At 38.9% G+C, this 22,363-nt stretch overlaps 2 protein-coding genes across 3 annotated transcripts; both read right to left on the bottom strand.

Moving 5' to 3' along the window:
• Nucleotides 1-2,679: 2,679 nt before the first annotated feature.
• On the bottom strand, nt 2,680-7,146 carry n4bp2l2 (NEDD4 binding protein 2-like 2). Of its 2 annotated transcripts, none has more exons than XM_004560608.3 (6): nt 7,053-7,146; nt 4,533-5,584; nt 4,315-4,439; nt 3,664-3,752; nt 3,473-3,549; nt 2,680-3,374 (listed from the first exon to the last, which is right to left on the bottom strand). In XM_004560608.3, the coding sequence occupies exons 1-6, from the start codon at nt 7,104-7,106 to the stop codon at nt 3,200-3,202; spliced, it is 1,572 nt and encodes a 523-aa protein (XP_004560665.1). In that variant the 5' UTR covers nt 7,107-7,146; the 3' UTR covers nt 2,680-3,199. The 2 variants fall into 2 exon arrangements, with proteins under 2 accessions (XP_004560665.1, XP_012777102.1); XM_012921648.4 differs by having other exon boundaries at nt 6,980-7,091.
• A 933-nt stretch (nt 7,147-8,079) lies between these two features.
• Nucleotides 8,080-22,296, bottom strand: brca2 (BRCA2 DNA repair associated). The gene is made up of 27 exons (XM_004560609.3): nt 22,145-22,296; nt 21,754-21,840; nt 21,328-21,561; nt 21,089-21,152; nt 20,726-20,778; nt 20,596-20,624; nt 20,363-20,474; nt 20,223-20,278; nt 19,844-19,934; nt 19,144-19,728; nt 13,606-19,023; nt 13,195-13,293; nt 13,036-13,105; nt 12,484-12,944; nt 12,220-12,410; nt 11,918-12,105; nt 11,644-11,814; nt 10,954-11,326; nt 10,713-10,868; nt 10,487-10,634; nt 10,293-10,405; nt 10,017-10,212; nt 9,742-9,908; nt 9,502-9,640; nt 9,154-9,410; nt 8,791-8,934; nt 8,080-8,672 (listed from the first exon to the last, which is right to left on the bottom strand). The coding sequence occupies exons 2-27, from the start codon at nt 21,806-21,808 to the stop codon at nt 8,319-8,321; spliced, it is 9,924 nt and encodes a 3,307-aa protein (XP_004560666.3). The 5' UTR covers nt 21,809-21,840; nt 22,145-22,296; the 3' UTR covers nt 8,080-8,318.
• Nucleotides 22,297-22,363: the final 67 nt, after the last annotated feature.

Below are 22,363 nucleotides of genomic sequence, written 5' to 3'. Positions count from 1 at the left end.
GTCTTAAAACTTCCACAAACACTGAAACAGAGAGATTATTGCATATCTTACATATCACATCAACCTGCATTATTTTTTTTTTGTGGAAAATTTGTAACACTAAAATGTATAAAATGTAAAAAGTTGGTGTAGCATTAAAAACCCTCTACAGAAAAGATAGGAAGCTGCAGACAGCAGTACGCTGAATACTGCAGTCTAAAAAACAAATAACTAACCCTAAACACATATTTTTAAGACTGGAAGAGCATCAGTTGGAAACACTGCCTTCAAGAGAATTAAAACTACGACCAGTGAAACCAGTCACGTGGATTCCTATTATTAAGTTAATATTTGGTAAAAAGTGTGACCTCACAGTGGCATTTCATTCTGGACAATAATCCTTTGCCCACTCTCATTCACTGGTATTTTCTTCACCCTTCACTGATCCCTTTCTCTAACTCAAACCAACACATACTGCATTTGGGTTAAATCTCAGTTTATGTGCATCCAATTATCAGTATGCTGTTCTTAAGCATACAACAGTGCAGCAAAATGTGAAGCAGAGAAACAGGAAAGTTAACCCAGATCTGTCACATTAAGATCCCAAAGACAAATACCAACTTGTCCCATGTTAGTCCCAGTTCCAAAAACACGACCTAATTTTCTTAAAAACAAAATTTTCAACCAGTATAACACCGCAGACACACATTTAACTATATAGTCTGTGGTGTAGAAAAAACTTTCTGGTTCCCCACACAACAACGATTGGGGGAAAAGAGTCAACAAAACATCACCTCTGTGCCGCATTAATGAGCACCAGCAGGAACAGTGGGGTGAAATGTGATTTCCTGTGAGACACACAGTAATGAACACTGAATGCTATCAGACAAAGACCTCTCCACACTTGGTGTTTAGCGCTATATCAGAGTTTCTACAGTAATAGGGTCTCTACTCAATGTTTCCCTACAGTAATTGGCTGCAGCAGCTGTAGATGGGTTATTCTTCTTTGGCAAACTGTCCGTGAGGCATATTGTGTTTACAAAGACGCAACAGTTTTTAACTGGAGGCACACCTATTACTGCTTCGCTTTCACAAATGAGCACACAAAATGCAGGATCACCAATTTTGAGTCTGCCAGAAGACAGAAACAATATTGTCCATTTGCACACTGACAGGGTTAGTTTTTGTTTACCGGTATGCTGATTACAATTTACAGGCCTTTGTTTAAAAAAAAACATGTTTTTAAAAGTTTACCAGGAGCCAAGATGAGGTTCTTTTTCATCCTTTCATGCACCCAAACAAAGAAACACAAAGAATCTGTTTTATACAAGAAACACTAAATTTTTATCAGGTTGATTTGTTTAACTCTGACTTTTTGGACACTCATTTTAGCTTCAGGCACACTTTTTTAGATCACTTGGACTCAGCACAGCTTAGGAAAGGATTTCCTAATAACCACTATGAACAGAAGAAAAATTCTGTTCAAATTAGAAAATTTCAATTGGTTTCAAACATTATGCACCAACACTTTAACTCAAAGACATCAGAATCAGTCTGTTTTGTTAATCCTTAAGCGCTTCTGCTAGGAAACTGTTCTACTAGCTGCCATAAAATATTTACCCTAAAAAAAGCATTAAATAGTTTTCACAAAGACATTAAAACAGAAAAAATGCATCACATGGAAGTTACTGTATAGTTTAGTTGTTTTTCACAGGACGGTGTGTAGTCCTGTGAAAAACTAAGTACATATTTACTGCTTTGATAGGAAATAAGAGGGCATTTAGCAGCCAGGTGCTGCTGCTTCAATGCACTTAATTAACTGACCAATCAGTAAGTGTGACCACCTCAATAAAAGCAGTTTGGCAGTCTGCAGTCTCCAAAAAAGCTCAATCTCAGCCTCTTCAGGCCCCAGTTAGCAGGTTAAATATTAAAGTTCATGGTAGTATAATATAAAAAGACTGAACACGTATGGCTTATTTGATATTATTTGAAAAAACATTCATCTCTCTAAAAATATGGCAACACAGCTTAGATTTGCAAAGTTGCATCTGAAAAACCACAGGACTTCTGGGGCAATGACGTCTGGAGACATAAAGTATGACAAAAATGCAGATATTATAGAGCCGCTACTGATGAACATCCAACACAGCATATCAGCAAACACCTCACACCGGCTGTCAAGCACAGTGGCAGAGGGGTGAGTTAGTTCATTTGGAAGCCACAGGACCTCGGCATCTTGCAGTCAGAGTTTACAAAAAACTCCTCTGTATACCAAAGTATTCTAGAGTGAGCTGTGCGGTCAACTGTCTCACGGTTAAAGCTTGGCTGAAATTCTGCGACTTCAGTTACTGCTGCTAAAGGTGGTTCTGCAAACTAATAAAATCAGAGGGTATACTTGAATCGACTAAATTTCTTTATACACACAGACACACAATGTGTGTGATATTCCCATGTTGGTGTTGTTCCTGCATCAACATTTGCTTATGTAAAACTCTCTTCTGGAACAAATAGAAAGCACTTCAAGTGTTTCCTTTATTAATGTATGCTATATAACAATATATTATCAAGCTATTTTTGCTGTTAGCCAAATTTAGCTACTCATATTGGTTTACTTGTGACAGTTTTTAATAGCATTAGCTAGCTTCTTGGCTAATGCTAACTAAATACCCAGACAACAGGACTGGTCAGTTGCAACACTGATCCTGGACCAACAATGTTTTAATTATGTAAGAACAACACTAACACCAGTGTAACAAACTAAAAAAGAAAATTCATATCAATGTTTATATTTGGCTATTTTGGCACTGAAAATCTGCCTATTGGTTATGTCGCAGGAAGAAACAATTTCTAGCTAAAAAAAAAAAAAAAGAAAGAAAGAAAGAAAGAAAGAAAGAGAACAACAACCAAGATGATAAATCACTGATCAAGCTCACCAAAAATTGGAACAACTTGTAAATGAGTAAAAAAATAAATTTAAAACAGGGCAAACTCCTGGTTTTCACTGTTGTTCTGTAATGTGAAGAATACGCATACTGTAAAAATCTGTTATTACATACTAAATTGCAATTTTAATTTCCTCAGAAAAATATTTTTTCTCTTTTCTTAGAAAAAAATTACAGTATACAAAGTAATATATTAAAAACAGGTACAAATGATAAAAATCACAATATTTACTCTAAAAATGGTCATACAAGGTAAATTACGAAGCTGTTAAATTGTCTTAGAAATTATGTAAATTTGGCTTTTTCCTCATCATTTGTGGCTGCTCTGGTTGACGTCTCTGGTTCACATGAAACGGTTCTTCTGAATTCATGACAATGTCTATGGATATGGGAATAGAAAAACGGTCCATCATCTGCGCGATCTTCTCCTGAGGAACACCGTGTTTGTTCCTCCTGGAGGTAAAAGAAAAAGAAAAAAAGAGGATAATGTTAGAATGTGAAGTCTAAACTATGTCTAACAGCATTTTAATATCATGAGTCAGAAATCATACTTCTCCAGCTCGTAAGGATCATATTTCCACCTGGTGTCCGGTTCACAAAAGTCAACTTTGTATCCGCTCTCCAAAGCCTGATGCAGGAGTTGGAGGAATTCGAAGGATTAGTGAAAGTGGTATGAAATATTAACTAATAATAAAAACAACAACAACAACAACAATAATAAATATTTAGTATGGCCACTTACCATTTTGACATATGGCTTCATTTCCCAGGCTTGAATGTTTGTATTATCAATAATAATGGGAGACCGGCCATCATGAAGAGCACTTCTAGCTGAGAAGATTAAGAAAAGATTCTGACAAGTTCTGGCAAGAAAATTAAAACTGTTTTTAAACCAAAATGTTTAATTTGTTTTATGTTCCATTTAATTTGATTTTTTTTTTTTCGACAATCACTTTTCGCCCCCATGTTGCTCACACATTATCAGTGAAAAAGTCACCTATTTAACATTTCTGTTTTAAATGCTGGATAGCTAGGCCACTGAAACATCTCTTCAAATAAACACACTCGCACATTAGCACAACATTAAAACCACCTGTCTGAAAATTGTGTAGGCCAACCCACACAAAAACAACACTAACCAATTAGGGACTTCCAGGGGTCTCCACCATTAAAGTTAACAGTGAATCCTTTTGGTTACCAAGATGTTTAGGAGACCGTGTAAATGCCTTAGGCTCTTTTTTAAGTGTGTTAATGTTGTGGCTGATTCATTTAAAATACTCTATAGACCAGGGGATCTTGCTTTTTGTCAGATGAATATGTAAACCACTACAGTACAGAGGCACTGTGGTTGCTTTACTCGTATTAAATGACTGAAATTGTAATGAGTCAATACCTCTTCTCTGATTCCACTCATGTGCTGCTCCAAGAAGACTAGGATCATAGTGGTAGCCATCTTTGTGTGCAAAGTAATCATCTGTGCTCAAAATGATCCCACTGGGGCCAGTGGAGAGCAGCTCCCTGTGGGAAACAATCGGTGTCAAACTGCTGTTTTTAAGCTATAAGATAAGAATAAATAGATCGAAATTAAATTAAGATTACACACAGATTTACCTGGCACGTGTGGATTTCCCAGATCCTGGCAATCCCCGCATCAAGATCAGCACCAGGGCTGAATGGCTTGCATGTGTGTCGTCACGCGGCTGATAGTAGTGCTGTCGCTCCCAAGGTTCATTTTCTGAATCACATCTCTGGAGCCTGTCATAATCTTCATTTAACTGAGAGAGCTCTTCACTTCTATCTCTAGGCCACCTGACATTTTCATTAGCTGAGTGTCCATCATAGCTGGAGCCATGCACATCCCTGTCAAACTGATGTTGAGGACCTCCATAAAATCCCTGAGAGTGGTGTCTGGAAACATTTGGAGGTGGGAATCTATAAAAAGGTGGAAACCGCAGCTCCTCTTGAAAGCGGTTTGCCATGCTTGGATGTTGAAAGGTAGGGTTCACATGTGGTGGTGGGTTTTGTAGATTTGGGAATGCATACGGTGGTGGTTGGTGAGGGAATGGTGGCCTCTGAAATCTCAGGTGTGGTGGCCTGTCCAGTGGTTGTGGATGACGCCACTGGGGAGAGCTCAGCTCCGGGCCTGGCCTCTGCCTCCTGGGATTGTATGGCTCATTTTGATACCAGTGAGGCCATGCTGGCTGTTTTCTTCCATTGCTTTTTTGGGAGCCATCTGTTTCTTCAAAGTCCCTCATGGTAGCAATTTTCTCCTCAGGAACATCCTGAGTTTTGTTGCTGGTGGGTAATTTAGTAGGTACAAGTGGCTGATCAAAAGCTGCATCTTGTTTCCCTGGGTTACCATTAGCACCATCAGGGGTATTGATCTTCTCAAGCTCTTTGTAAAACTCACTCAGCGAGTCTTCAATGACAGACTCGGCTGCAGTTGTTTGTGGAGGAAATGCTGGACCGATGAAGGCAGAGCTGGTGAATCCTACCTCCCTTAACACGCGGTCCCTGACACTGCTGTCTGGAGCGCCACCGTCAGTGCCCACACACTTACTGTTTGTGTCAGCAGAGTCATCTTTACAAGCTTCTTTATCCTCACTCACACAAGATGTTTCTATGGCATCAGAGGTTGTACAACATAATTCAGGCTGAGACATCTGGATGAAAACAGATTAGAATACTTACAACATTGAAACACCACAAAAATACTACATAATAATACTGTATTTTATTCCTATTCTTATTATTTTGCTTTATTTATTTTATCTTATAGATTTTTCAGTGCTGCTATGTCAATTTATAAACGTAGCAGAAAAAGTAAGAAAATGTTTGGTTGATTATTTCTTTGTAACAACGCTTTTTGGCAAAAAAAAAGAAAGAAAAAAAAAAAAAGAGTTATGCTTGTGGAAAGCTTGTTTATTTGACCTGAAATGGTGCCGCATTTGTAAGGAAAATGCATTTCTGGGTTGAGCAGAAGAGTTGAATATGTGGGTTGCACCCATGAAAAATCTTCTCTGCTGATGCCAGCCACACATCTTATTCTGCTTCTGTCTCTTGTTTGGTGTTATTTACTGGAGTGTGATGATTAAAGTCTGAAGAAAGAAAGCATTTTGCCAATTTAATAATTTATTAATTAAACAAACAGGAGCCTGCCATCTCCTTTTCATGCTGGTCAACAGCTTGGTCACACACTGCTGTGGGATGCCATCCCATTTGTCAACCAGCATTTGTCACAAGTCAGCCAATGTGGTTGTGTTGGTCATTCTGGCACAAACGCCCACAAAGCCTAAGCTGATCCCAAAAATATTCAATGGGACTTTGATAAACCCCGCTCTGTCAGGGTGAGTGTTGTGATCGTGGAGAATAAAGGTTAGTTCCAGACTGTGGGGATCTTTCTGCACTAAAATTGCCTCCAATGATGACAAGCCTTGTTTTTACAGTGAGGGAGATGACACTCCATATCATCACACTGTTTCCACCAAAAGCTGTTACGCTATCCAATCAGCATAAAGTTCCCTGCATCTTATCCACAGTCTGTCTCTATGATCCAACTGCGATAGGAGAAATCTCATTAGAGCCCATGCTCACAGGTGCTGATAATCAGGCACCAATAAGGCACGTGATTGTCAACACATGGGGTGCCAGAAGCTCAAACTAAGAGTCAATAGCAGAATAAGACCCTTGACATTGGCAGAAAAGATTTGGCGAGTTTTTCATTTTCCTTACAAATGTAAAGGGAAATAAACAGACTTTCCAACGGTATAAGACTTTTTGTCAATAACCCATGTCACAAAATATATACATCCACCAAAAACATTTGGCTTGCTTTTTGGGCTGGGTTTATATGTAAATACAAGTGCACATGATTAAACACACCGTAGATTAATCAGCTAAAATCGAAACCATGTCTTCTGCCAACCATTAACCTTTGGCTAACGTGCCACAACACGAGTTGCACAGAAAACAAGAAAAATAAATAAATAAATAAACAAAATTGTTCACTACGTAAACGTAAAATAATAGAGTAACGGACGATATTCACGGTTGCCTACCGTTCATACTGGGGATGCATAAATTCAGGGGAAACCCACATTAACCGGTGTGCAGATTCAAAATCGCACTTGCCTTGTGTTTACGGAAGTGACTTTCTTCTTCTATTCTCTTATTAATGGCAGGCATCCTGGCCACTCGTTGCGTGAGCGACACCAGCGGGACTGAAAGGCGACGGGGTAGTGACAAAAATGGGTACAAAGAGCAGTAGCTACTTTATACAAAGAGTAGTAACTACTTCACCGAGTCCCGCTGTATTTTATAATGCCTGCGTTTCTATAGCGTATGTGAGCAGTTGCTATTCACTGCCCTGGACTGCATTATAAACTGCTTCCTGACATCTTTATATTGAAAATACCTAAATTTAAAAAAAGAGACCAGAATTTAAAAAAAAAGAAAAAAAAAAGTCCAAGTCAGCATTACAGTTAAGCGAAAACAGCTAAATCAAATCGATATACTTGTGACATCTCCACAAACTAATCACTAGTGGTGTAGCAAAATGGTGAAATACTTAACGCTTTGAATCAAGATCACTCAAAGTGGTTATTACAAACTTTTTTATATGGTGAATTTCTTTAAGTTATACTGTATTCTTGTACCTATAAACCTTTTTTAAAGCTTCCAAAAATAAATCAATATTTGTCAGTTTGACATAACTGACAAATCTTACCTTGATTAATAACCCTTAATTAGTTGTTCCCACCTTTAGTAAAATGACTAAAGGAATTTGCTCATTTGTAGTCTAGAGGAATCATTTTTCTGTATGACTTTATCAGCCTCTCATATCTTCTTTACATTGTTTCAGTTCATTGAAGTTATGCTTGTATAAATGAATGCAACCAAACTATATTATGTGATTATTTCAGATGCAATTTGGCAAACCCGAGCTGTACTTTTATATAGATGCTCAAACTTGTTGACGATCAATTAATCAAGTACAGTTCATTAACAGCAAGTAGCTGCTACTTCCCTTCTTAATTCCTAAGAAGGCAGTAAGGATGTAAACCCCCCAAACAACAATACATTACTACAAGAATCAACCAGTTTCTCAACCCTGAAGGTGTTCGTCTTTAAATGCAAAAACAGACCCACAGACCAAAACTGCTAGAATAAAATTCTGAATTTATTTAACACTGAATGCAGGAACCTCACAGAAACAAGTATAAAATTGTAAAACATTGTGAAGTGACATGATTTCAATATTTACTTTCCCCATTTTATGAGGCCAACAAGTCTACAAAAAACCCTAAAAAAATGTGTTATATACACACAGAACCTTAACATCTACATTCAGTCAATTGAAAAGCTGTAGCGTGTTTGTCATCACACAGTGGTATGTATCTAGATTAAATTAACACGCAGTGCCTGGGTATCAATCATAGCCAGTTCCTCATCATTCACCCATTCATCCTCCCCTAGTGAGTCAGCGGGTTTGTGAGATGGTGTCTGTACAGTTTTTAAAGTGCTTGGTGTCACAGACCTCCGAGGTGGGTTGAATGTCTTATTTACACATGGAGAAGCCACTGAGCCCAGATGGGAAAGAGGTGGCGGAGACGGGATACGAGACAGATAGTCCAGTGCTCTCCTTCTTTTCAGGCTTTTGGGATCTTTTTCTGCTGAAGATGTTGGTGTAGGAGACTTCCTGCTGACAGGTGTGACGGATCCAAGGTTTCTGCCTGGCTTCTGAGAAATCACCTGTATAAAAAGACACAATCAAGATGATGGGCTTAGAACTGATATATTACTAGATGACATTATGTTATAACAGATATACTGAAAAACACCAGATACCACAGCATGAAGTTAAACTCACACTTGACTTTATGTCTTGTCTTCTGTCTGTTAGAGAAGCTGGTGTTTGTCTTTGGAGAGCTGGAGAGGAGCTGTAGCTACGGCCATTTGATCTGACTAATTCTGAAAGCTTCTCTTCAGCAGTTACAAAGAAGTTCTCCTGACACTGAAAAGAAAAGAAAAGTGATGAAAATGTTAACATTTTATTGCATTCAAATAAGTCTGAGATGAAGATAAACAAGGAAAAAAAAATATGTTAGTACACTACTTTATTACATTTTCTACAAAACAATTTTTAGTACTGAGGAGATTAGCACTTTTGCTGTGAGAGAGCAGTTTCTGAAGAATATCAGCAGCTTTTAAGGTTTTGATTTTAGCATCTTACCTGGACCAGAGTTTTAAGCTGGCTGAAAGATTCCTGTAGATGAACCTCTTTAGGATTTGTAGAAAAACTTGTCAGATCTCCAGCATACACAACAGGCGTGGGATGCATTGACTGACCTCTGAGCTGGAGGTTGCTCAGAGCCAATATGACGCGTGGTTTTAACACGTCTTCTAGACCAGTCTGAGACAAGCTGCTGAAACAGCGAACTTTCACAAAATTCAGTTTCTCATCAGCCAAATAAAATGCAGGAGATGAACCTGTGTTCAAAAGAAGACGACTTTTCAGCTAACTTGATGCGAGCAGTTGTAAGAAAAGCAAGTGATAAAACAAAAAACAAAAAACACCTACCCTTTCCATCTACAACATTGATGACATATCCTGCTAGATCAATTTCTCCACACAGTGGCTCAAAATCTGGATTTTGAAGATTCAAAAAATTTGTGCAAACTCTTGGTTGGAAGTATGTTGACAACCATTCATGTGATGCCTGAATGGAAACATTACAAAAGTTTCAATGACATGTTTAATTTATAAACGGTAAAAAAAAAAAATTCACATGTGCTAAAGGGAGTTTGTTTCCTACAGTACCTGTAGCTCTTGAAATTGTGTTTTCTTTGTCCCAGTGAGCTGAACAGGTTCGATACAGCTACGTTTCTTTCCATCTGAAGTGGTGAGGTTATAGACTTTGAATCGACAGCCTTCCTTTAGTAAAGACTGTAGATCTGAGGAAGGTCGCCAAAGATTCAGCTGGTAAACTGAAACCAAGATTAAAACAAAAAAAAGTTAGCACAACGTAGTTTGCAAGTTACAGTAATTATAAAAAAAAAAAAAAGAGTCAAACAAGAAGACAAATGAAGACACACCCCTGCCGGGTTGCTCCATGGAGTCGGCAATGCAGAGTCTCCACACGGGTGTAACCTCTCGTTTGGGGCAGTTCATTTCATTCTCCTCTGCTTCCAGAGCACGGTGATATCGATCCTGCAGTTCAGCCTGCTTCTTCTCCATCAGAGAGCGTCTGTAGGTATGAAGGGCCTCCAACTGGTGTGCACTCAAATGAGCCTAAGAGGGGAAAAATAATATACTAAAACCCTTCACAGCTGAAATTAGGCCAACAATCTGTAAAGCAAATGTTTTACTACCTCAAGGTAAGCCGGATCATCTCCCACTGCTTCATACAGCTCTTCTCCATCCTGCAGATTTGCAATTTCTTGATGACTGATTGTTTTTCTTCGCCGCTGTGGTTTGATACTCCCTAAAGATAAAAGCTTATAAAAAACTTATCGAATTTCAGACTGTAGCAGCTTGTTCAACTTGTTGTAAACCTGATCCTTACCCTTTTCTTCATTTTCAAATTCAGATTGAATCTTGGCAAATAAGATTTCCATTGCTTTTTGTTTGTGACTGTTGTATCGTCTCGCCTCCTTCTCTTCTGCACGTGAAGAACGGAATACAACACTGCCATCTGGCTTCCTCTCCATCCACTGAGAAATACATATTAGACAGAGTTAAAAAGGATAAAACCCAAATCTGACTAACAGTGATTATATATCAGTGCACACCTGCATGGGATAGCTTCTCAGTACAACAATGTCAACAGATCCTACTGGACCTCCATTGCTATACAAACAGGAGATTGGAAGGAGGAATGGCCGAGGATCCTTGTGAAATCCTAGCTTAGCATCCCATCGTGCAGGTCTGCAGCTATTGGCACAGATCTAAACACATGAAGCGGAAGTAAGACACCTTCTTTTCTGGTTGTGTTGTGTAGAGATAAAAGTTGTGGTCTCTGTCTTAGACTACCTTTAACATCAGAGATTCAGGCGCCTCCAGAGGGGAGCAAGCATCTTGTGATCCGACCAGCTGAGCCCCATGGATGATCAACTTGCCCCCGACAGTCAGTCGACCTTTGTGAACCATTGCAGTCAAAGGTTCATCCAGCTGAGCTTTAATGGCATACCAACCATCTGTCAGCCAAATGAGTGCAGCTGAAGTTTCAACCTTTGCATCTGCACTGTGAGGGGTTTTGGTGTCATTGTGACTCTGTGTTTTTGGGGAGTGACCCCTGGAGATGATATCGCAAACACAGAGAACCAGGGTTTTGGCTGCCGTGTCATCCTTTTCCATGATCTTTCTCAGAGCTGGCCTGCGGCTGTGGTCCACCTCTACATCATATCTGACATAAACAGAATATGTTTTAGAAAAAATCAATGAATACATTAAATTGAGTCAATAATTACCTAGCAGCTATTTTGCTAGGTAGATGCCAACATTTGTATCCCACATTTAACATTATCCCATTGTATTCAGCATAATTAGCTAAAAGTGTAATTCACTGCAAAGTCTATATTTTCAACATTTATTTTGCCTGTAAAATACCGTACAAAATGGCAGTTAGAAAAGCATAACAACACTTATTTGTCAACAAGATATGCAAATTAAAAAGTGACCTACAACTGCATAAATATCTGAGCAAGCTTTAGTTGCACATACCTGTACTTAAGTTGGAGGAGAATCTGCTCGGGTGTGAGACACCGGCTGCCCACTATTTCTGGAAAAGATTTTTCCATAGAGGCCTGCTTCCACACAATCCATCTGTAGTGATTGTACACCCATGCTTCACTGATCAATTTAGGATCCACACCCGGGGTGTCACATAAAGCTCTGTGGGCATATAAGGACGAGATATTTAGTATATTAAGCTTATATTTTATTGCTAAACCTGATTACTCCAATTCATTTAACACAAAGTGTGATTCAGTAATACCTATAAAACTCTTCTTTCCCCGCAGTCCCATCATTGCTGGGGACCAGCCATCCTCCATCAGCAAGCTGAACTCCACCTTCATCTGTAAAGGCTTCCAGTTTGATGAACTGCAGCAGGCTGAAGCGGAAAGATTCTGCATTCTCACTAGTGATATCGGAAACATATTTTTGGACTCCATATCCATAAAGCTGAAAAATAAAAACAAGTACATTTGTGTCTCACAGTCTGTGTTTAAAACCAAAACAAACAAATCAAAGTATGCTTAAAAATGCTAAAAAACCCAGTGACAGTTACAGCCTTGCCTTTTTTGGGGTGTATCTTCCTGGGATCTTTCCATTCACTGCAGCTTTTAGTGGGATCCTAGGTACTCCTGATGTTTTTTTAAGATACAAGCTCCCTGGAAGAGGTCGAATGTTCTGGCGCTTCTTCTTCCTGAGCCTCATGTCTTGTATATCCTGTGCCAGCTCAGTGTTCTGAAGATTCTGATATACATCTGCAAACGGATTTTTTTTTAAACTGTCACAAAGAAACTTTTACACTGATGTACCTCAAACTGTTTACTGCACCTTGTCTTCTTGAACATGTGCCATCTACACCTGATGTCTCTCCAACAGCACTGACAGACCTGAAGTCAACAGGTAAGCTTTGATTATTCATATCGTCACTTCGAGCTGCAGCCACAGCAGTTACATCCGCAGCGCCTTGTGTTTTTTTAGTGGGCGGCACAAAACACTTGCTGTTAGATGACATTACAAACGGTTTTTGGTGTTTGTCTTCCCCCTCATGCGCTTTACAGGAACTCTCTTCAACAATAGTTCTTTGTTTTTTGAATGGAGGAACAAAGGCTGAAGGTATTCTTATGCTATCCTTGAGCACCATAGTCTTATGGGTTTCTGTCTTTGCATTTCTGACAAATGGAGGAACAAATGCTGATGTCTTGTAATGTGCCGATTTGCTCCTGGGGTCTCCTGTCATTGAGTTCTGTATTTGTGTCTTTTGGAATCTAGTTTCCACATAGGTTTTTCCACTGTTGCAGAAAAGAAAAGAAAGGACATATCAGAAAAAGCTTATAACTTTGTTAACCTGTTTGAAAACATGGTGCTTCAACAGGAACATACCTGTGCGGCCGAGTAATGTTTGGATAAAGGGAGGTGCTGTATTTAAAAACTCCCCTGTCCTTCATTAAACCTTATTTAGGGATAAATACAAATAGTTATTTAATGAATAACACAAAATAAACAGTTCTCAGAAAACGTGCCATAGTGCTAACAATTTACCATTGGAACAACTTTTGACTGGGTAGAGAGTTGAAGCTTTTGGATCCACGAGACTCCTGTCAAACTCTTCCAGTAACCGTCTTTTTAGGGGAGGCTGACCTAAATAGTTAGAAGGCTATTATTCTCAAAGCAGAGCTGTGGCTTAAAGTTAATTATGATCAGGCATGTTTACTCATCTGAAAACAATGGTTTCATGTCATAAAGTATCATTTAACTTTTCTAAAAAAAAAAAAAAAAAAAAAGAAAATTCCAAATAGTAAGCAATACAGCTTAATCCTAAATTGCAAGAAATGTATTAATGCAATTTGCTTGAAAAACATCAATAAATTAATTAAATAAGTTTTGAAAATAGCAGCACAGTTTCAATAAAAATATTACACTTAAACTCTGAGTAGCAATGCAGGTACCTACCATTCATTTCTGTGTCTTTCACTGATCTTTTCCCTCTTCTCTTTTCACTTTCTTCACACCCATTGGCACTTGTGTTATGTTGTAGTGGCATATTTTCTAAAGTCATGAAGAGATTGTGTTCAGCCAGACCTTCATCTTCTAGCAAAGCTTTAGTACAGTCCAGAGCTTCCTGGGCAAGAAATTTTTGCTGGGTCTCTGTGCAACCAGTAAGGTTAAGTGACTGAAAGTTAAGAACTGAAGACTCATTTGGTTTTAAAACTTTAGACTCCTTGGTGCTGCTCTCCTCATTTATTTCATAGTCCAGCAGACACTGCATTTCCTCTTCAGGGCAATCATGCAGAGTGCCTGCCCCAGATGGTGTTATGGTGTCTTCCTGAAACTTAAATGCATCTTTAGCTGCCTTGTTATTGACAGACGTACAACCATGTCCTCTTAAATTTTCAACTTTTAGGTCAGACTCTTGCAAGGAGGGCACGGATTCAACTACAAGAGAGGCAGTTCCCTTGGTAGACATGTACTTGTCAGAGGCTGTTGTGAGGTTTGAACCCGAAGGTCCTTCCACATCTTCTACTTTTGACAGATTTGGCATAGGATCGTCTTGTGGGCTTGTTGAAAATAATAGGGAATCATGACATTCCCCATCATCAAATTCTTTGAAAAGACTGGTTGCTTTCAAAAGACTTTTTTTGGACACTTGGACTTTAACTCCCCCTGCAGTGCTGAAACCACAATGTGTTTCCTCTCGATTGTGAGCATCAATTTTCTTATCGTTCTTTCTTGTGTGTGCAACAGCTGGGGTGTCTCTGCTCTGACTAATATCACTGAAAAGAGCTTTCGCCTTCTGCATGGCCTCTGATGAAAGTGCAACAGGCTTACCACTGGCTGCAAGAAAACCACTACTCCTGAATGGTGGACCATGAGCCGAAATCTTGCCCCGTGGTGCTGTTATACTGGTTTTATCCTCAACTCCTTCACATTCACTTAGAAGGGTTTTGGCTCTCTTTAGAGCTTTAGATGAAACAGCGACTCCTTTTCCACTTGCTGTCTGAAATCCAACACTTTGTTGGGGCCAAGTGTTTTTTTGTTTCATGTGTTCATTTGTGACTTCAGTACATCCATTTCCTGAGTCCTTAGAAATGTCACTGATAGACAATGTATTATGTTTTACTGAAATTCCATAGTTAATATCCATATTGCAATCTTTAGTAAAACCATCTTCCACTTGCATTGCCTTTTTTGAAACAGAGTCATCAGCTTCCTTCAAAAGATGTTTTGCTTTCAGAAGGTTTTGCTCTGAAACATTAACTTTTTCTCCTCCTACAGTTTTGGAGCTACATTGCATTTTCTGTGTGTTTTCACCGTAGTCATATTTCTTGTGACTATTCTTTGCATGTGGAATCTCTGCACTGATACTTATATCACCAAAGAGAGCTTTCGCCCTCTGAAGGGCCTCAGAGGAAAATGCTACAGGCTTTCCACTTGCAGCACGAAATCCACCATTCTGAGGAAGTGAGTCATGAACTGGAATCTTGGAACATGAAGGGTTTATACCAATTTTATCCTCCATTTCATTACATTCACCCAACAGAGATCTTGCTTTCCTTAGAGCTTCAGACGCAATGGTAACTCCTTTTCCACTCGCTGTTTGTAGCAACAAAGTGTCATTTTTTTGTTCCGCTTGTTTGTCTTTGTCCTCAGTGTATCTTTTCTCAGACTCTACAGAAAAGCCCAAAGTCGCCTTTTGCTGTAGTCTGGTTTCTGGAAGGTTTTTCTCATCACTCCCTGTTCCAACCATAGGTGCTATACTTTTGTGTTTTGCTGAAATGCCATTGCTAACATCCATATCACAGTCTTCTGCCATTTGCATTGCTTTTGTTAAAACAGAATCATCTAAGACCTTCAAAAGATGTTTTGCATTCAAAAGATCTTTCTGTGATACATGAACCTTTTTTCCGCCTGCAGTTTTGAAACCGCTCTGCATTTTTGCCATAGGTTCACAATTGTCATGGTTTCTGTCACTGTTCTTTGCATGTGGGCTCTCTGCACTGGAAATTATATCACTGAAGAGAGTTTTAGCCTTCTGAAGGGCCTCAGATGAAAGTGCCACAGGCTTTCCACTGGCTGCAAGAAATCTACCATTCTCTGGGACTGGAGTCTTTGAACATGATGGCTTTCCACTTCTATCACCCAATTCATCAAATTCACCCAACAGGGATTTTGCTTTCTTGAGGGCTTCAGATGAAATAGCAAGTCCTTTTCCGCTTGCTGTCTGAAACCCACCACTTTGTAGTGGGAAACTGGCTTCTTCTTTTTTTAGCTGTTTGTTTTTGTCTTCAGTGCATCCACTTCCAGACTTTACAAAAATTTTTATACTCTGTGTGTGTGGAACAACTGGACTCTCTGTACTGGAAATGATATCACTGAAAAGAGCCTTCTGAAGGGCTTCGGATGAAAGTGTCAAAGCCTTTCCACTGGCTGCATGAAATCCACCACTTGTGGGGAGTGGGCTGTAAACTGAAGTCTTCAAATGTGACTGATTAACATTGATTTTAGTGTTCTCTTCATCACATTGCTCCAACAGGGATGTTGCTCTCTTAAGGGCTTCAGATGAAATGGAAACTCCCTTTCCATTTACTGGACCAAATCCACCACTTTGTAGTGGCAAACTGTCTTTTTGTTTCACTTGTTTATTTGCAGACTCTACAGAAATGTTTGAAGTCATCCCTTGATCTGGTCTAATTCCTAAGTCACTGCCACTTCCACTTGTATGCATAATATTTTCACCATTGTTAACATCTATATCACAGTCTACTCTCTCTTGCATAGCGTTTGTTAAAACAGAATCTTCAAAGTCCTTTAAAATTTGCTTCTCTGAGACATGGACGTTTTCTCCCTCTGCGGTCAAACCACTCTGCATTTTGTCTGGATGTTCACAATTGTCATTTTTCTTGTCACCGTTCTTTGGGTAAGGACCAGCTGGGCTGTCTGCACTGAAACTGATGTCACTGAAAAGTGCTTTGGCCTTCTGAAGGGCCTTGGAGGAAAATGCTATTTTCTTTCCACTGGCTGCAAGAAATCCTACATTGCTGGGTGGTGGGCCATATACTGGAATCTTGTAATGTGATGGTTTTGCATTGATTTTATGATACACTGTATCAGATTCACTCAACGGGCATTTTGCTTTCTTGTGAGCTGTGGATGAAATTGAAACTCCTTTCCCAGTGGCTGTGTCAAATCCACTTGTTTTAGGAATAGATTCTTTATTTTGAGCAGTGAACTGTGCTGCTCTTAAAACATTTTCTTTTTGGCTTATTTTTTTGCTTGTGTCTTCAAGTGAATAAGTGTCATTCAGAAGACATTTAGCCTTTTTCATTGCATCAGCTGACACGGATACTTTCCTCCCACTGGCTGTACAGAATCCATCACCACTGCTCAATTCACTGATGGCAGAGGAATCAATACTCTTTAATGCTGGGCATGGTAGAAGCTTTGAAGTGGAAAATGAGTTTTCATGGAAAGAAACTGGATTTTTAAATTCCAGCACAGTGTTACAACCAACACGTTCCATTTCTATATCATCAGGATGTGGCCTACTTAGTCCAGTGTTTACATTCTCAAACTCTGTGTCTACAATGGCATGTTCCTCAGAAATGGTAATGGCATCCATTTTGCAGTTTTCAAAACTTTTCGTAGTATCTTTATCTTGCATGTCTCTGGCCTGTTTCAATGCAGAGACAGGCTGTTTGGTGTTGGAAAAACAACTCCAAGTTTTCTCTTCAACGTGGCAGTCGTCTTTGAGAGTGAACTTGAAATCAGCTGTGGCCGTTTCAGAATCTACATTGCACATCTTTTTGGTTTTTGCATCAGTCTCAGCAGCCTGTTTGTGTGATATATTCAGATCTGACACATTAATTTCTAAATCAGCAAATAAAGCTCTAGCTTTGCTTAGACATGTTTTTGAAACTCTTAAAGCATTCCCTCCTGCAGTCTTAAAGGTAACACCAAGCATTAAAGGATTCGGTTTCTCCATCTTGCTTGCGTCACCGTGCTCAGCTCTGTTAAGACTTTTTTGCTTCTTTGATATAAGCCAATTATTTCTTCCAGGAATGTCTTCTGAAGAGGAAAGCACCTCTCCAGCAGAGATATTTTCTCTTTTTACAGAACTCGACACTGATACACCGGTGGATTTATCAGTGATGTTTGATGTCCCACCATTTGCTTTTTCATCTACCACACAGGTCATTTTGTCAGGCATGGCAGTTATTGCCAAGTGCTTTTCAGCATCTGAACTAAAGCTGTCATCAAAATCTATGCCTGCAAGAAAATCAGGATCAAGGTCTTTGTCAGTCTTCTCTAGAAAGCAGGCATTTTCTTGAAAAGGCTGTTTTACTTCTGCACCTCTGAACTGTGTAAATTCAAACTGGCTATCTGCTTCTTCCAAGAGAGTGCACAGTTCTGTCACATCAGCTTTTTGTGAAGCTGTTAAGTGGCAGCTGCCACCCTCAAATATTTCACTTACAGAAGGTTGCTGATTTGATACAGAAACTGTGCTTGTCATGGATCCATTGCTCTGGCTATTTTTAAGTTTCGTGGCACTGTTGCATTTGGTGGGCTGATTGCCATCTCTTTCTTCAAAGAGATGCCTTGCCTTCTCCAGGTTGGCCAAGGAAATTTGTATACCTTTATTTGAAGCCGTTTTGAATCCTGATGCATGAGCGGGTGGAAGAGAAATGTTTGTCTTCTCTAGCAGTCTGCCACGAACCTCACCATTTTGTGGAATGCAGTTAAGGCCATCATCAGTTCCTTTTAGACTGCTTGGCAGTTGTGATACTGTGCTCTCCTTGTCCAACTGACCTTCTCTTTCGCCATCTATAGTCTGTCTTTCCAGGAGCTGGGATTTTTCATTTCCTCTCTGCGTAGATGGAAAAGGAGTAGTCCTGTGAATATCAGTTTTTGATCCAGTGTTCTCTGAGAAAGGAACAATACAAGAAGAAGCAGTGTGAGTGATATCTGCAACAGCAGACTGGAAACCACTGTCACTTATGGTGCCTTCATTGGTGGAATAATTTTGATTAGTGGTAGACGTATGTCCTGTGTTACTGATGCTGTTATAGTCATGGTGAAGGCTTGCTTGAATTGTTTGATGCTTAGCTTTTTTCATGGCCAACAGACAGGCTGAAGGTGAGAAGTGGTCTTGATCTTCTGCAACTCCTTTAGTCGGTCTACCAGAGTCTGAAATTTGGCTGAAGTCTTGTGCAAAATCTTTGTGAAGCTGTGACATGTCAAGATCCTGGACTTTTTCTTGCACAGATGAAGGCAAATTTTCCAAAGTACATTTTTCTTCTGCATTCTTCTCATTACTGCAGCAGCTTGCTTCATCTGGGGCATCTTGTGACTGCTTACTACTCAGTTCTGGTCCTAAAAGAAAGCATGGTGATAAAAAACAAAAGTTTTCAGTCATTATAGAAAACAAAAAAAAAAAACACTTCTATTTTAACAGAAAAATATACATATATTTTTAATAATTAAATATGTTACCAGTATCTGGAATTACTGATGATGTGTTCATCTTCTGAAAGTTAGTTTCATTTTCTTTAACTTTTGGCTTCAAAGTCTCAACAGTGTAAATAAATTTTCTTTTTTTCCTAATTAATCCAGTGTCTGTGATTTTTATAGGTGGCCTGACAAGCTGTCTAGAATCAAAGTCAGGCTGCAGTTCTGTTAAAATATTATTTTCTGCAGTACAAGGGGGAATTTCAGATAAATTCAATGGAGACCATTGGCTGATTCCAGTGCTTCCATTTTTTGCCGGTGGGGATGATGGAACGGTGCTATGTTCTTCATCAGCTTTGTGCTCTTCATTACACTGGTTTGTTTTTGAGATATCTGTAGAGCTGCAGTCATGTTCACTTAATTTGAATTGCTTCCGTCTGATTCTGTCAGGTTTCACTTTTCTCAGTGCTGAACTACTGTTGGCGAGGAAAGTGGATGAAGCATTTTGAAATTCATCAGGAGCACTGGCCATTTTGCCATCTCCATTAGCACCCCGTAGTATCTGTTGCCAAATACCCTCATTCTGCATTAATAAAGTCTGGGAGGAAACAACTTCAGGCAAAACAGCATCTGTTGATGACAGAGCAACAATCAGCATGTCAGCCAAAATTGTTGGGAGCCATAGTTAGTTCACAAATATTCACCATTTCAGTTAATGTGATACTAAAAAAAGAGAAGTCAGTACCGTGGTTATCAGTAGTTATATTATCATTTTTAGGTGGTGCTACCACAATTCTGGAAGGATTTGAAAGAGAAGGGAAAAGCTTCCGTACAAACTGGAAAAGGTAAGAGGACAAAACACTTTGTCAGCAGAAATCTGAAATGTTGCACCTCTTTGCTTGTAATATGTCAAAAAGAGTAATACAATAAGAACAATTTCTGATTCTGATTTCTAGTAACACATAAAATCATAAATTCAACCATTCTTAACATGTTACAATTTCAGAATATCCATTTAAAGAATGTGAATACAGCAGGACCAGAAATTCAACATTGAGTGATATTCATCAAAATAATAGATAAAGATAGGTTTGCTGTATATTTGTGCTGGACTGAGTACTCACAACAACACTTTTGTCTGCAGAAACACTCACTGGACAGGGACTCTCATCAACTTTAGCTGCAAGATTAAAAGGAGACAAAAAATTAATGAACATATAACCTTTTCAGTTGTTTAAAATGAGCGAGTCTGCTATTGGCTTACACAAAATCAGGGTAGATGGAACAGGGGGTGGTGTATTCAAAGAACTGGTCCATGAAATATCAGGGTTAATCTGTGCACCAAGACTTTCAGAAATATGCTTGGCATAGCTCATCTGTATCATTAAAAACAAAAATCAAAACAAAAACATAAAGATAGGTACATTTAATTTTATTCACTCTTCTACATTCAAATACTATCAGAAAAATATTAATCATTGGATATGCTATACGTACTGGAGATTTATGCGGGGTATCAAGTGGATCTGTAAATATGGTAGAAGTAAGCAAATTAAGCAGTGATGATTAAGTCTTGGCTTCTGTATGCAATTCATGTAAATGAGACTAAGATTATATTTAACCTCACCAAAATTGTCCTGATTCTGAGGTTGGATTTCCTCATATTCTGTATCAGGAACCCTAAAAAAGTCAAAACATACATTAAAAACAGCCAATAGCTGGAAAAACATAAAAAGCCAAGCTGTTGTTGTAAAATTATCATGAAAATAGCTCCCTCCCAACCCCCCCCACAAAATAAGGCAGTTTTTCAGTATGCTTTATTAAAATCAGTTATTGTTGTTCCTGTTGTGATTTAATTACACAACTACTTAAATTATTTAATCACTTAAAAAACAAAACAAACCCCCCCCCCCCCCAATACCATTCACAAAAATGGCAGTATATATAGCAACTCTGAATTTAAACACTGATAATTCATTGTTGCACTCACCCCTTTTTTGAGATCCGAAACACATATGGACTTTGTGTTTCCATCCATGGCAATGTATCATTTTCTAAGAAGTATCACAGAGAAACAATATTTTTAGATTTAATCTAAGAATAAGTAGGTTACAGCAGCTTCTTGATTGCAATTAAATCAAAACAGAAACCTATATTTTTATTTAGCAAGTGTTTAAATAACATGTTGGAGATTTACAGTATAAATAAGTAACAATCTGAATGAATTACCTTGTGTAGTAGAGAACGACTGCTCATCCACAATTTCAGGTAACACAATTCGACTGTGTCTGAAAACTTTAGGAGTAGAAAACAGCTGACTGTCTACTGCAGTTTTGTCTAAAGGGGTTTTAAAATGTCCCTCCTGATTGGCACAGAGCTCATCTTGATCAGAGCCGCTACCCTCATTCGCTGACGTTTGAGCAGTCAGTATGTCAAACCAGTTGTGATCCAGTGGTCCCAGTTCTAAAATGTTCATAATGGGTAAGAACTCATCATTAAGTCGACAAGCCACAAACCGATTTAGAGGGGAAAGGTAAATCTGTACAATGCATTTCTACTTATAATATTCAGAATACAACTGTTTTTGCGGGCGTCTGATTAAAAAGTACCGATGACCAAAATCACAGCTTTTTGAAGTTGCATAGGTTTTCCTACCTTTCCAGATTTCATCTTTGAATGTCTCGTACATGTTTTTTAAGGGCAAATCCATTCCACTGACTGCACTGTACTACAGCTTGATACCTGAGAATGTGAATGTAACATAACTTGAATGAAAAAGCAGAAAGGTGTCCCGAGTTTCAGAACAAAGTTGTGGTGTACATTTACTAGGGCAGTCACACTACAACGTAGCCGGTATTCAACTACATTACCTAAAAACTACCGTGACAGCGAAACTGTTTGGGCAACAATGAGTAACGTTAGCTTACGTTTGTTTTAGATAAGCAAAAAAACTTTACGGAGAAACATTTTATTTTACACTGACAGCCTATCGTTGTCAAATTGGGGGGAGCCCACAAAAAGTGAATTTAACGTTTTTCAGACTTACCATGACGACGTTCAAGAGTGTGCACTTTCATGTCGCGATATATCTCGTAATATAATGATGTAAAGACACAATAAAACTAAAAATACGATGCAAAGGGGATAGCCAAGAAAAACTCGGCCTGCTAGCTAGCACGTTCACGCGACAAAAACAAACCTCGCGCGTCGCGCACCGGAACTCAAGGGCACTTCAAAATAAAAGACCGCTTGAATTTTTAACCCT

Source organism: Maylandia zebra, linkage group LG14 (assembly GCF_041146795.1).
Source record: "Maylandia zebra isolate NMK-2024a linkage group LG14, Mzebra_GT3a, whole genome shotgun sequence".
Lineage (NCBI taxonomy): Eukaryota > Metazoa > Chordata > Actinopteri > Cichliformes > Cichlidae > Maylandia > Maylandia zebra.
This window is presented reverse-complemented; position numbering and strand designations above follow the sequence as displayed.

Bases quoted from the DNA above. Each gene is read 5' to 3' on its own strand.
- n4bp2l2 (XM_004560608.3), bottom strand. From the start codon at position 7,106: ATGCCTGCCATTAATAAGAGAATAGAAGAAGAAAGTCACTTCCGTAAA. The intron at 5,585-7,052 runs GCAAGTGCGATT...GTTTTCATCCAG, and splicing joins GTCACTTCCGTAAACACAAG to ATGTCTCAGCCTGAATTATG. The intron at 3,375-3,472 runs GTATGATTTCTG...TTTTACCTCCAG, and splicing joins GATCCTTACGAGCTGGAGAA to GAGGAACAAACACGGTGTTC.
- brca2 (XM_004560609.3), bottom strand. From the start codon at position 21,808: ATGGATTTGCCCTTAAAAAACATGTACGAGACATTCAAAGATGAAATC. The intron at 19,935-20,222 runs GTGAGTACTCAG...TACCTTTTCCAG, and splicing joins CTGCAGACAAAAGTGTTGTT to TTTGTACGGAAGCTTTTCCC. The intron at 8,935-9,153 runs GTAAGATGCTAA...TTTTCTTTTCAG, and splicing joins AGCTTAAAACTCTGGTCCAG to TGTCAGGAGAACTTCTTTGT.